Below are 12,866 nucleotides of genomic sequence, written 5' to 3'. Positions count from 1 at the left end.
TCCCGGCTCATCTTAAAATACATGCGTAACTAGATACATTTACATATTCTGTAGATACCCGAGACATTTCAACCAAGTTCTCAAAATAAAACAAGTTTCGATATGCTGACAGAAATAAGAAATACATTATGTGCACCTCAGTTTAACTTAGTCATCATTATAAATTGTTCAGAAAAAGGAGAAGAAACATTTAATAACAACGGAACTAAATCTGTGTCAAAACAAAAATATTGATCAGACACTGTAACTGAGACAGTAAAATGGTCAGTGCATGCATGATCGCTAGCATTTAAATTGACAACTATGCAATTATCTCAAATGTAAATGTTGAAAAATACGACCCATATTACAGTTTTGCAAATATCCTCAAGGATGAATTGAACTCTGTGACATGATAGACCAATGATACAGTTTTATAATTTATTCTAAAGGATGTAGATGTGTCCCCAGGAGAGGGAAGCAGGGGAAATACGTTACACAGCCTTCATAGAGGTTTAAGAAAGAGAAAATCAAGTACATCCATAGTATCTTCCCAGATTTCTCCATAAATACTCACACACGTGTGTGCGGTACCTTTCTTTCCCCCAAGACTGTGTAGTAATGTCTGATATCGACTAAATAGCGCCTCCTGGTGGAGAGCCTGCTGCCTGCTCAATTCTGATGAATGTGCTTCTCGTCATCTTAAAAAAATAAAATAGTCGAATATCATAGAAAAGATCATTTTCTCTGGTAACTTTATTCAAAAATGGAAACATTCATATATTCTACACTCATTACACATATCCATTGAAATATTTTAGTATATCAAAATATTAAAATATAACATAAGACCAATGATAAATAAAAGGATTTTGGAATACAGAATGTCGACCTCCTGAAAAGTAGGCTATATTCATTTCTGCACTCAACACTTGGTGGGGGGGGGCTCCTTTTGCACAATGCACTTCATCAGTGCAGCAACGCATGGAGGCAATCAGCCTGTGGGACTGCTGAGGTGGTATGGTAGCACAGGGTGCTTTGATAAGCCCGCTATCTGCCTCAGCTCATCTGTATTGTTGGGTCTGGTGTTTGATCTTCCTCTTGACAGGTTTAGGTAAGGCGAGTCGGTTGGCCAATCAGTTACTAGAGCTGATTTCCTTATCCAGCAGGACTGGTAACTGGTTTGCAGACCACTGTATTAATGGTAATATATTATATCATAAATCCTGTATTATACTGTATTTTTTATTTTTGAGCTGTAAAAAGTAGGAATCAAAATGAAAACAAAAGGCTTGAAATATTTCACTTGAGGTGTAATGAATCCACAAAATATTAAGGTTTCACTCTCTGAAATAAATTATGGGAAATAAATATCTTTCCCGTGCACCTGTATATTATCAGCCAGCCATGACATACGGTGCTTTGAATCTAAATGGACAACACAACACACAGCACTCGCATTTCCACCATGTGGATCTGAGTTTTTATTTTGGATTCAACCTTTTACATTACTGTAACAAAACCAAAGAAAACAAAACAGAAGAAAAAAAAAAACGTGATGAAGAGTACATACTTTTAAATGCTCTAATTACAAAAGAGGACCAAGAATGTAAGTCGTGGGGAAAAAACACATTTGAAAACTGATGTCGACTGAGCAGTTGATATTCATTCACTGATGAAATATACAGAAGTTTGGTGAACAGTTCCCACTTTTGAACCGGCCCCGGGTCAGTTTAACAGCTTGTTCAGCGCATGTGGGATCGATGGATTAAAACAACAGCGATGGGGAAACAATCTATGTAGAGAGAATGAGGTCCCAGTCTGACCCTCCCCGTGTCATCTCAATCCAATTAACCAGACCCAAACTATCTATTTTTAATGAGTGCTGGAGCTGGGCCACAAATGGTGACGGTGAGAAGACTCAGAGAGGAAGGATAGACCTGCCTTGCTCTTTTCAGCCACACAATAAACATTTTAATATAACAACTGCCAAGAGCCATGGAGGGCTATCCTTTTAAACAGAGTAAGAGGCCAATGCCAATGAGAATGGGTTATTTTTTTGCATGGGGGGGGGTAATCTAGGTTTCATAGTTGGGATTCTTGCGAAGGATAACAAAGCCTTCCAGGATGGGGGTAACGGGGAGATACTCCTCTGTGGCCAGCTCGGCCCTCTCTCCATGAGCCAGCAAAACCGGCGTGGTGTGGGTCTGGAAACCTGTGATGGCCTTTGGCTTACCTGCCTGGCCCACGACATCCACAGCCTGTAGACAGATGAAGAAAACAGTCAGAGCAAAATTCTTGGATTTTGGTTTATGATCAAATTCTAAATTCTCAACAACATATTTTTATTTTTTATTTTAAACGCATGTTGGATTTTTGTCTACAAACCAATGTCCTCAAACAGTAAAAAAATACATGTAGGGAAATCTGCTAATTTGGAGAACTTTTAACACTTTGTACTCTTGTTAAATGTGAAGCTACAGCTAGGAGACTCTTCACTTGGCATAAAGACTGGAGGCAGGAGGAAACAGCTAGTCTGCCCCTGTCCAATCAAAATGTTTGTTTAAACCATACAAAGCTATGAATAAATAACTACCAGTGGTGGCTTTACAGGGTTATGTGCCAAACTGTTTCTTGACCTGTGACTTCCTTTGACTTCCTGGAGTCTGTTAGTTGCCTAGCAACATAATAGTGATGACAATTATAAGGTGTTAAGATGAAATAACACTTTAGAGGAGGAGGCATTAGAGGTCCTTTTAGTTAGTCTTGCTCTTTCAAAAAGGTAAAAAACGTATAAGAGTTTCCCAGTCTTTGCTAAGCTAACTTACAACACATTTCAGATGTGAAAGTGCTACCAATCTACTCATCTGATCTCAGCCAGAAAGCATATGTCCTGATATGTTAAACTATTTCTTTAAGAGTCAAGCAAATTCAATAAAATGCAAGAAAATTAGATGACTGGTTGTTCTTTGTAATAAAATGTAGACTAAACCCTACAAAAAAGGGAAAAAGAGACTAAACAAGAAAAACTAGAGAGTAATCCAGGCACTCCTAATATAAGCAAGTGGGTAAAACATTAAAATATTAATAAAGCCTCAGCTAAATCATAAAAAAGGCAAATCATTAAAAAAGCCAACTATAATATTCCCTTAACATGTGTAAGTCTAGTAGAGCTATAACTTTTAAGATATATACAGTTTTACATTAACAGATAAAGCAGAATTTCTACAAATATGTCTGCTGGACTAATTCTGCTAATGCTAATTCTAGGCTTCACCTGTCCAACTCTGACAGATACAGGCAGTGGCCGTAGCTCCTCATCGAAGGTGACCAGCATGCGTGGCTGCATGGCTGCTACCAGGCCATAAAGAATGTAGTGAGATTTCCCCAGGATTACTGTAATGCACACAGTGAACACAGGGAGAATATCAACACAGAGAAATCACTGACAGAATAAAACCTTCACATTACAAAACAGAAACTGACAAGATGAAGTGTTTGTGGGAGCTGAGAGCGGACGCTAAAATTAAAAATTAACTTACTGTTCTTGACGTCAAGGAAGGAAACGAGCACTGTGAGCAGTCCAGCCACGGCAACCTGACTCATCAGCTGCCTGTCGCTATGGTAGGGACAGAGTGTCAGTGTGCCTTTGCCCAGGTGAGTCAGACCCTGTGGAAGCACAAACAGCACAGAGTCAATAGCAGCTCACACACTTACCCAGAAGTTCACTGGTGTCTGGCACACAGTGCCTTTTATGTGGCCACCTACCTGAGCCAGTCGGACCATAAAGAGATTGTTAGGGTCTTTGGCGTGATATTGGGCTAGCTGCCGTAGCATGGCAGCCAGGCGGGCGTTATTTGTGCCTGAGGAAATGGAAATAATGAAGAGGATGTTAAATATGTTGAGGAAGTTAACACTGGATGCACTTCCAGACAATGTGGCGGCCTTGTGCATCATTGACAATGATATGCAAATAACACCTTCAAGTAAGTGGTGAAACTGGGGAAAAACTCTAGTAGGGTCCGCTTTTATATATATGACATTGATGCATTTTGATGAAGAATGACACATTTGTCATTCAAACATTTTTAATTTGCAGAGTTTCAAACTTTCAGCACACTGAACCTCTATCTAAAATTAATAACTTATGAAACGGAAAAATATTCACAGCAATTCTAAAATGAACAGACATTCACATTATAGCAGTAATGTATTATATTGGTTTATGTTACAATAGCGTTGCTCTGAGCAACGTATCTGTACTCAAAATACATAACTAGTAGGTTTTAACTTGACATAAAAAAGTTAATTTGTTTTGCAAATTTTGTTTAAAACACACGAATACATAAGGCATAAGATAAATCATTATTCTACTATAACTGTTACATCTAATTAGTGATTTATTAACAGGATACTGTGAAACACATGATTTTAATGTTGCACAGTTCACATTATTAAATGTAATGCTTATAATCAGACTTACCACTGCCCACCATGCCCATGGCAAAGATGGAGTTGTGGGACACCTCGGGGTCAGCGTCGTGAGAAAACTTGCTGAGTGTGTCCAAGATGTTCAAACGAGGGTTGGACACGGAAATGAGAGCCAGGGCAAGCGGCACCGCTCGCCTCAGTGTGGGCTCACCATAACGCAGCTGATTATATAATCACAAAGAAAAATAAGAGAGGTTAAGACATGAAAATACAAACAAAGACCAAGAGAGGAAAAACAATCTGGATCCCATTATGGTGATCGCCTATAAAGCTGTCACATCCCAGTATATAATTGACAGAAAGAAACTCGTTATGCCATGATCTTAGTTTAAGTACAAACAGAGCAACTAATGCCAGATTATGAATGTAAAGACAGAAAAGACAATATATGGAGTAGGATCAAAAGCAGAGATCAAGTAATGTGCATCAGAGGAAAAACAAAAACAATGGACAGATGCTGAGGCCTGAAAATTTGAAAGCACTATTTGCTCTTACTTTCACTGAGTGTCTTTTTGAACAGACACTGGAATAAAATAATGTGATGTCGAACAAAAGAATAAGAAAGGAGAGGTGGAGAACAATAACGTACCCAGTAAAAGTAAACGAAAGACCATACAACAACAAAAAACTGACAGTAAGCTGTGCTACTGACCAGGTGTCCAAATGTTCGCAGTGCCATTTCAGAACCAATCTCCTCCCCCATGGCGATAAGGGCAATACCAAGAACAGCTACACCCTGGGAGTAAAACAGAAAAGACAACCATTTTTATCTTTTTTTCCTTCATAAAACAAAACTTCACAAGCATCAATAATATAATTAAATAATAATAAATAATATAGCTGATAATGGAAAAGTTATTAGTGGTAATAATTTGGTCCTTACCTGGTGGGAGCCCATGTCAGCAGCAGTCTCCTTCTTATCTTTGTCCTTCTTATCCTTCTTGTCCTTGTCCTCCTCCTTTTCCTTCTCCTTGGCTTCGTAGTGCTCACTGCAGATATGGAGAAGCTGCTGCACCTTCAGCACATTTCCAGAACCTGAAATGGAGACGAAGTAATTTATTTCACTGAGTTAAGACTAGGTAGGTGGTATTAATCCTGTGCAGATGTAGGTTTATGTAGTAATAAGGTTATTTGAGTGAGTTAGGTTAATCTACATTTTGCCAACACTTAAGTGGCAAGAGGACAGTATTAGGTTTAAATATATGAGCAGTAACAATATTGGCAGTTACTTTTGCAATATACTGCATGAATTCAAGAGATGGCCTTTAAAAGCCCAAGATTTATAAAACTGAATTTAAGTCTTTAAAAAAATGATATGTAGACACCCTGGAGTACATGCAGAGATCGTGTAATGGCTCTCTGCAAATGAGTAAAAAGCAAAATAATTTCACAATAGCTGGAAAATGGTATTATGAGACTGACCTGCGTATGCACAGATATCCACTAGTGTGTTGGCAAAGCTGCGGAAAGGTTCAGGTACGACCTGTAGAGCTGCCAGGGTCGTCTCAATCGCCTCTCCTTTCCCTATAGACAAAGAATAACCAACAGAACAGTTACAGCAGCTACATCGCAAGAGAAGGAAAGAAATGATGCAGTGGTATTTGACCTCTAAAATATATCTTGAGGTTTAGAAAAAGCTGTCAGACACCACATACTGCTTTGTTTTTCACCATTTTAAAGAATGTATAGTTATGGAGTTATTATCAGTTCTGAGGCCTGTAAATGCCCATGTTTACCAAGATGGTTGAGTCCCAAGCCTAAAGGCAACCAGCGGGCATACGAGTCCTTCAGCTCCTGTTCGTTCTTCTCCATGATGGTCTGGACGATGGTGGAGGTCACGTCTCCGTTACAAGATCCCACTGCGATCATACCGCATGCCAATGCCGTCACTCCAACCACCTGTAGATTACATACGTCTGGGTTTAGCAACATTTGCGCGTGTTTTTCAGAGTGAGACCAGTGCTTAAAAGAAAACACTCATCCATACCTCCATGCTGGATTTGGAGTCTCCCATGACAGGGAGAAGCAGAGAAAGGACATCTTCCCTGTTGGAGCCAGCGTAGGCCAGGCCCAGTCTGAAAGCATCACACCACAAGGATTACGAACGCTTCAAGTGTTAAATAGCCTGTCTTTGTATATTTTAGAATAATTGGCCCTGTACATATGCCCACATGTTTTAACTTTCCACATCTAAACATTCTCCTTACCCAAAGATAGCTCCTATCCTCATGATGTTGCTGTTGTGAAGGACGTAGTCAGAGAGCAAGGCGAGGGCTGGGTCACACTCGTTCCTCACACCTGAGTTGACAATGCCACAGGCCAGGAGGGCACCAGACTGAACAAGGACAGAGAGACATGCAGGTGTCAGATAAACAAGATAAACAAGGAAAGGCATTTTCCTCCTGGGTAATAACCCTAGGAATGATCAGAAAATAGATAATGGCTGTTTAACCAAACTCACCACCCTGTAAAGAAGCAATTTTAATGGAGTTGCACCCAAGTCAATGCACATAATTATGCTGACTTTTAGCAAATGTGTTCTGACTTTCTTGAACTAAAAGACATTATTAAAAAATAATATAATACAATAATGGTGATGGCACATCTTAAAAAGGTTGTGATATGATCTGGTAATATATGATCTATATCATGGGAATGTTTCCTACACTTCCTAGCCTGATGTTTACCTTGATGTAGTCCTCAGAGGAATATAGATATTTGTCGATCTGGGTCAGACCACCGTCGACATCCCACAGCAGGATCATACCCAGGGAGGCTGCTGCACTCAACATACCTGAGGACATAATCATCATCTTTAGTCACTGAACAATCACAATCAGTAATCATCGTGAATACAAGGGTGTCAGTAGATCAGATCAGTCAAGACTAATGTTAAGAAAAGTTCAGTAAGTAAAATGGCTTCATATGGCTACTACAGCTACTACTGTTCGCGAGTGTGTGTGTGTAAGTGTGTTTTCTCTTTTACCATGGTCTTTGTTCTTGTACAACCATTTGTTGCCGTCGTCTGTGAGCAGCTTGTCCTGTCCAAAAGCTGCGTTGACAAAGCCATTCACGAAGGAAGAGGCCAAGTTCATGCGAGCCGAGTCCACCTGGGAGCCACTGCCTCCAAACCCTGTCACATACAGCACAGAGGTCATGTATAACTGATGAACAATCAATACACAGAATGTATTTCACTTCAGCCTGTAAATCACAGCAGTCATCCTTAATTTACAGTAGATATTGTTCTTACGCAGGCTGATTCAATCAAAATGATGTCTCTGTCAAACAACACCCAACTGAACATACATAACCTGTGGATATGGACTCACTGTTGTTTTCCAGGTGTGTTTTGTAAATGTCATCAGGCACTTTGGGTTCCATGATGTCCAACTGAGGAGGACAAGACGTGTATTTTATTAACAAAAGGTGAAATTAAATCTCTTTCAATGAAATGTACACAATAAAATAGTTTGATGTGTAACATGCAACAGTAACAATTTGCATATCTATATTCTATGGCATCACAGAACTCTGTGATAAACTGTATGTATCACGTCTGCAGCTGCTTCAAGACTTCAAGCAGTTGATTGTTGACGTTATCCACTGGATTGCTCGACAGGAGTCATACACAGCCCTAGAAGTTTCTAATCCGCAGCGAAGCTTGACGAACATGTATCCAGCTTTGAGTGTGTCTGAATAATTATCCATGACGTGCCTTAAAAGTAAAACGCTAAAGGTTTTGTCTCAGGTGTCCTACATGTCTCTCACCTCTCTGGCCAGGGCCAAGAAGTTGCTGTTGAGCTGCACGTTGGACATGATCTCTGTCAAGTCCTCGTAGTCCTCTACGTCCTCATTGAGCTCCAGGAACATGCCATGACGACCCAGCATGAAGGCCATCTGCTTCTGGATAACTCTGCAAGGCAACAAGAGATTACCTCTTAATACATCAACCATGGTGACACAGTAGGCCTTCCACTACCCAACATCTCTTTCAATGGAAGAAATCTACAGTACTGGCTCTGGGTTTAAATGCATTCCAAACTTTAGCTCAAGCCAATTTAAGGCTTCAGGATTATTTAAATCCAGTTCCAAACGTACAGTTGCTTTGAAACAAAATTCTTTATTTGTATTTACGTGGACAGTGTTTCTTTGCAGAGCTGTGGAGGAGGAATACAAATCCATACTTTGAAGACTGTTATCATGAAAGCTACTCACTTCATTTGACCAACTCTGACTGCTGAAGCCTTTTACTGTCTTCAGCTCAAGTTCAAAATGAGTTTTTACACCAAAAGGTACTGCAGATTTGTATCAGAACTATGTTAGAAAGGGATCTGGCCATCATTACCATGGCCTTCTTCTCTGTTATATGTGTACTGTTATTTAGTCCTTACATGTCTTTACAGGATGTGAATATGTTTTCCACTAGCTCCACATCGTTGAGCATCAGGGCCAGGCGCAGGGCCTCTGGGTAGCGGTTGAACTTTCGGAAGATTTTAAGGGAACATCTCAGCAGTGCAGAGTTTTCTGGCTCAGGAACGTAACTCACACAGCTGGAGGACAGATGCAGAAGGTTAAGAGACGAAAATGACATATTTCAACTATCTCCATGTGTACCACATGCTAAATAATAGTGTTGGTGTCTTATTTGCAAAATATTAAACCTGGATATACCTGGTCAGGTACAGGCAGACTTTGCCGTAGGCGTTTTCATCAATGTAGTCCTCCAGCATTTCCAGTCTCTCAATCTCCATCAGCAGGTCGCAGGCCTCATGCTCGGCATTGTGGGCCATGTTGTAGGGCACAATCTCTTTCACCAGTTTTAGCAGCGTCTCCTGCTGTGTCTTGTCACTCTCCTCCACTTCCTGCCACTCTTTAGCCACCTCACCGGCCAGGTGCCTGGAAGACATCAGAAAGAGAGGTAATGGATATTTAGATGTCCTTGTTTTTATCCTATCATCTGCCCAGTGGTTGTGTGTAAACGCTTTCTCTGCCAAGTCAGTAATGTACTCAACACACATACATCATTTTTTCTTCTTCACATGGTGACCTTTGAGTGAGCCTATACTTTACACTAACAATAGGTCTTATGGTGGCATTGTACACCAATAGTCAGGGAAGGAAACTGCATCAGTCTCCATTTCCAATACAATTAATTTGCCATGACAATCCCCACTTCTGCCTGGATAATTTTCATTTCTCAGTGTCATTTCTCAAACAGTTCTTTCACTCGTCTTTATGAAAAGCTGAAACAGAATTCCAAGCTTAATGGACATTAACTACTGTAAGGGCATGTAATACTGGAACAGCTTCATTTTTGATAAAACTTGAGGACAGAATGTGATAGCAATTGATAGCACCCATTTTCCTGGAGTAGGAGGATCTTTCTTCTAATGTAACGCACACTACATACAAAAATAACAGCAAACTATCTCTGTATTTTGTCTGTTTACAATGCTGTTTGTCCAACAGTGACAAATGTAATGTATTAGCTGATGATGCAGAGTCGTGTCTTACCTGACATATTCATGTCCCCAGGAGGCCAGCTCTTCCTGAGAGCCCAGCAGACGGTACTTCAGACACTCTCTCTCACCGCTCATGGTCATGGCCAGGACTGACACCACATCAGCACAGAAATGCTGCAATTAAAGACACCATACATGTTTGAACTTTTGCTGTTTTGAGGAGTAATTCATTGTTTGTCAGTTTTCAAACAAGAATGCTGAACACTTAATGGTTCCAGAGCCTATATGTGAGGATTTTCGGCTTTTCCCAGTTTTACATTAAAATACCATATACATCTTATTGTTATGAGCTGGTAGACCAAAATAGACCTTACTTTGGCCTCTCAAAAATTACAATGTTAAATTTTGACATCTGTTGATTTACAGAACAAACAATTCCTTGTTTGAATCAAGAAAATAAGTGGTGAACTAATCGATATTGATTGTGTTAGCTGCAGCTGCAGTTCATAAATGTCCGCATTGGTTTTGACATCAGTGTTATGAAAAATAACTGACAGTTTTTAAAAACATTTAAAAAGGTAAATTTATGACAATATGATGTGAATACTACAACACCATTCAAACGTGCATTACGTTTCGAAGAAATATGCACCATATTTCATCTGGTGATTCTACTGAAATATGGGCAAAATTGTGCCTGTTCACTAATTTCCTAATTTTCTAATTTCTGGCAGCACAGCAGAATCTCACCTTGTTTTCTCCAGCAGCCATGCCATCATAGATCTCTTTGAGCTTGCCGTAGTGTGGACGCAGGAATTTGAGGGGTTTTGGTACCGAGGTCATGGAGGTGGTTGAGGAGCGGATTAGTCGGCGTAGCTCTTCCAGCGCAGGACGGTACAACTCTGTGTTCTTCTCCTGCAAATGTGTAGAAACAAGTGAGGTTTTTAGCTTTGTGGGGGGCTTTTAATCTCAGACACACAGAGGCTGTTGTTTAAAAAATGTTTTAAAAAATATATCAAATACTTACACCCAATCTCTCCACCATCATCTCCAGGTCTTCTTGTAACTGCTTGTCTTCCTCTGACTGAGACATAGTGAAAGAAGAAATTAGCACAATCTGTTATTGACAACAAAATCTTGCAAATGTAAAAAAAAAAAACAAGAAACAAAACAAGAGTTTATTTGTCACTACTACTGCATGTCTTAAAGAGGAGGGCGAAGCTTGTAGTTTTATGTCGATAATGTGATGATGGCCTTAAGGTTTGTTTACTACTGCTTTCTTCTCAAAACTAACCAAAACTTTAACTTGCCAACGACTGGCTTATTGCTGCTGCTGCCTAACAGTGTAATACATTATAATATTGCTTTGAATACTGGCTGTAAATCAGGTACCCACAGTGACAGGTACAGAAAATTGATTAATGATCTTGTAGATGCCTGACATAGAGGACTGTTTGTAAATTGGCATGCGCACTAAGGATGAAGTGTTGCCATTAGCCACCATTTAAAAAGACACTAATCTTTGACACTTATGCACCTTTCAAGTTTACTAGCATCTTTGATGCGAAACCATAAAAAAGTCCTGTAACATATATTTATAACAGTGCATATCTGGTTGGTGCATTTAGAGCTAGTGTATAAAAATACCTATGGTTTATTGTCTAAAACAGGCATTGCCGAGTTTTAGCGTTTAAACGGCTATCTTTATCTTCATTAGGCAGCATTGTGATAATGACATGTTAAACGTTAATGAATGCTGATGTTTTACACGAGGCATAAACAAGATAGCTATACATTTCCTTGTTTGCACTCAATTTCTCACGGCTAGCCACTAACATTAACTAAATGGAACAAAACAATCTGGCCAGCGTTGGCTACAGACTTACCACACGCTAAACTACCAAGACAGTCTGTTGGTACAGTGAGTAAAACGCAGAATAAGTATTATTATGCGGCGTGAGACTTCATTCGTCTTCCACTTAGCTGCTGTGTCATACGGTACGGTGCCACAGGGTAACTCTGGCTAGCTGAATATGCTAGCCCCACAGTGAGGAAAGCTAGCAGCGATGACACTACAGACAGCAGCGAAAACGACTGGGAAGCTAACATTAGCCTACCGGCTGCGCTAGGCTAGGCTAGAGTTAAAAGCTAACAGGGTCGCTTCAGCTACACCATTTCTAAGAATGGCCAAATTACAACAACTCAAAGCGAGTGTGCTTTATTTGAGAAATGTGTTTATAGTAACGGAGAGCCTGTCAGCTATCTACACTGAGTGGCAACAACTTCGGCCTGCTCAACCATGTTGTCAAAGCGGCAGTGACTAAGGCAAAATAACACGTCTGGTTCTTGCAACGCTGGTTACAACACATTTGAATGAGGAAAATGCCGAATCTTACCAATTCCTGCTCCTCTTTCTTATCCTTATCCTTTCCCGAGGGCTGCTGCCCCTTTTCCTTTTCCTTGTCCTTCTCATCGGTCTTTTCGGGCTGCTTTTTCTCTTTGTTTTTTGCCTCCTCCATGACTGCGGCTCTATGAACTATCGGCTAGCAAACGGAACTGAGAGGGAGAGCTTCTTCCTCGGCACGGACGGTGTGTTGTGATTTCTCTTTACCGCCCCTGCTGGTGGCCATTTCATATGCTTTTTTAGGGTTATTTCAAGTCCCGGGAAACACGGGAATTTCGAGTGGCAACTTTACTTCGAACAAGACAAAACAAAAGCAGCTCAAAGTCCCGCTGAAAAACTACGATTTTTTTTTTTATTGCTGATTAGTAGTATTTAAAAACCATCCACATTTTGAGTGATATATTTGAAGCCATAAAACACGCTGAATTGTTACTTACACTCATTCAATACAAATTGTTTCGAGAGATTTTAAGCATGTTTGACTAAATAAATGTTCACTTTAATTATACACATAGATATAGATCAGT

At 40.0% G+C, this 12,866-nt stretch overlaps 1 protein-coding gene across 1 annotated transcript; it reads right to left on the bottom strand.

Moving 5' to 3' along the window:
• Positions 1–1,434: 1,434 nt before the first annotated feature.
• Positions 1,435–12,539, bottom strand: psmd2 (proteasome 26S subunit ubiquitin receptor, non-ATPase 2). Its single transcript, XM_030398714.1, has 21 exons — positions 12,332–12,539; positions 10,963–11,019; positions 10,686–10,850; positions 9,988–10,109; positions 9,145–9,369; positions 8,865–9,023; positions 8,242–8,386; positions 7,803–7,863; positions 7,457–7,603; positions 7,158–7,264; positions 6,678–6,805; positions 6,458–6,545; positions 6,207–6,369; positions 5,893–5,994; positions 5,354–5,505; positions 5,123–5,206; positions 4,463–4,631; positions 3,748–3,842; positions 3,522–3,648; positions 3,257–3,375; positions 1,435–2,240 (listed from the first exon to the last, which is right to left on the bottom strand). The coding sequence occupies exons 1-21, from the start codon at positions 12,452–12,454 to the stop codon at positions 2,058–2,060; spliced, it is 2,721 nt and encodes a 906-aa protein (XP_030254574.1). The 5' UTR covers positions 12,455–12,539; the 3' UTR covers positions 1,435–2,057.
• Positions 12,540–12,866: the final 327 nt, after the last annotated feature.

The sequence above is a fragment of the Sparus aurata genome, chromosome 2, assembly GCF_900880675.1.
Source record: "Sparus aurata chromosome 2, fSpaAur1.1, whole genome shotgun sequence".
Taxonomy (NCBI): domain Eukaryota; kingdom Metazoa; phylum Chordata; class Actinopteri; order Spariformes; family Sparidae; genus Sparus; species Sparus aurata.
This window is presented reverse-complemented; position numbering and strand designations above follow the sequence as displayed.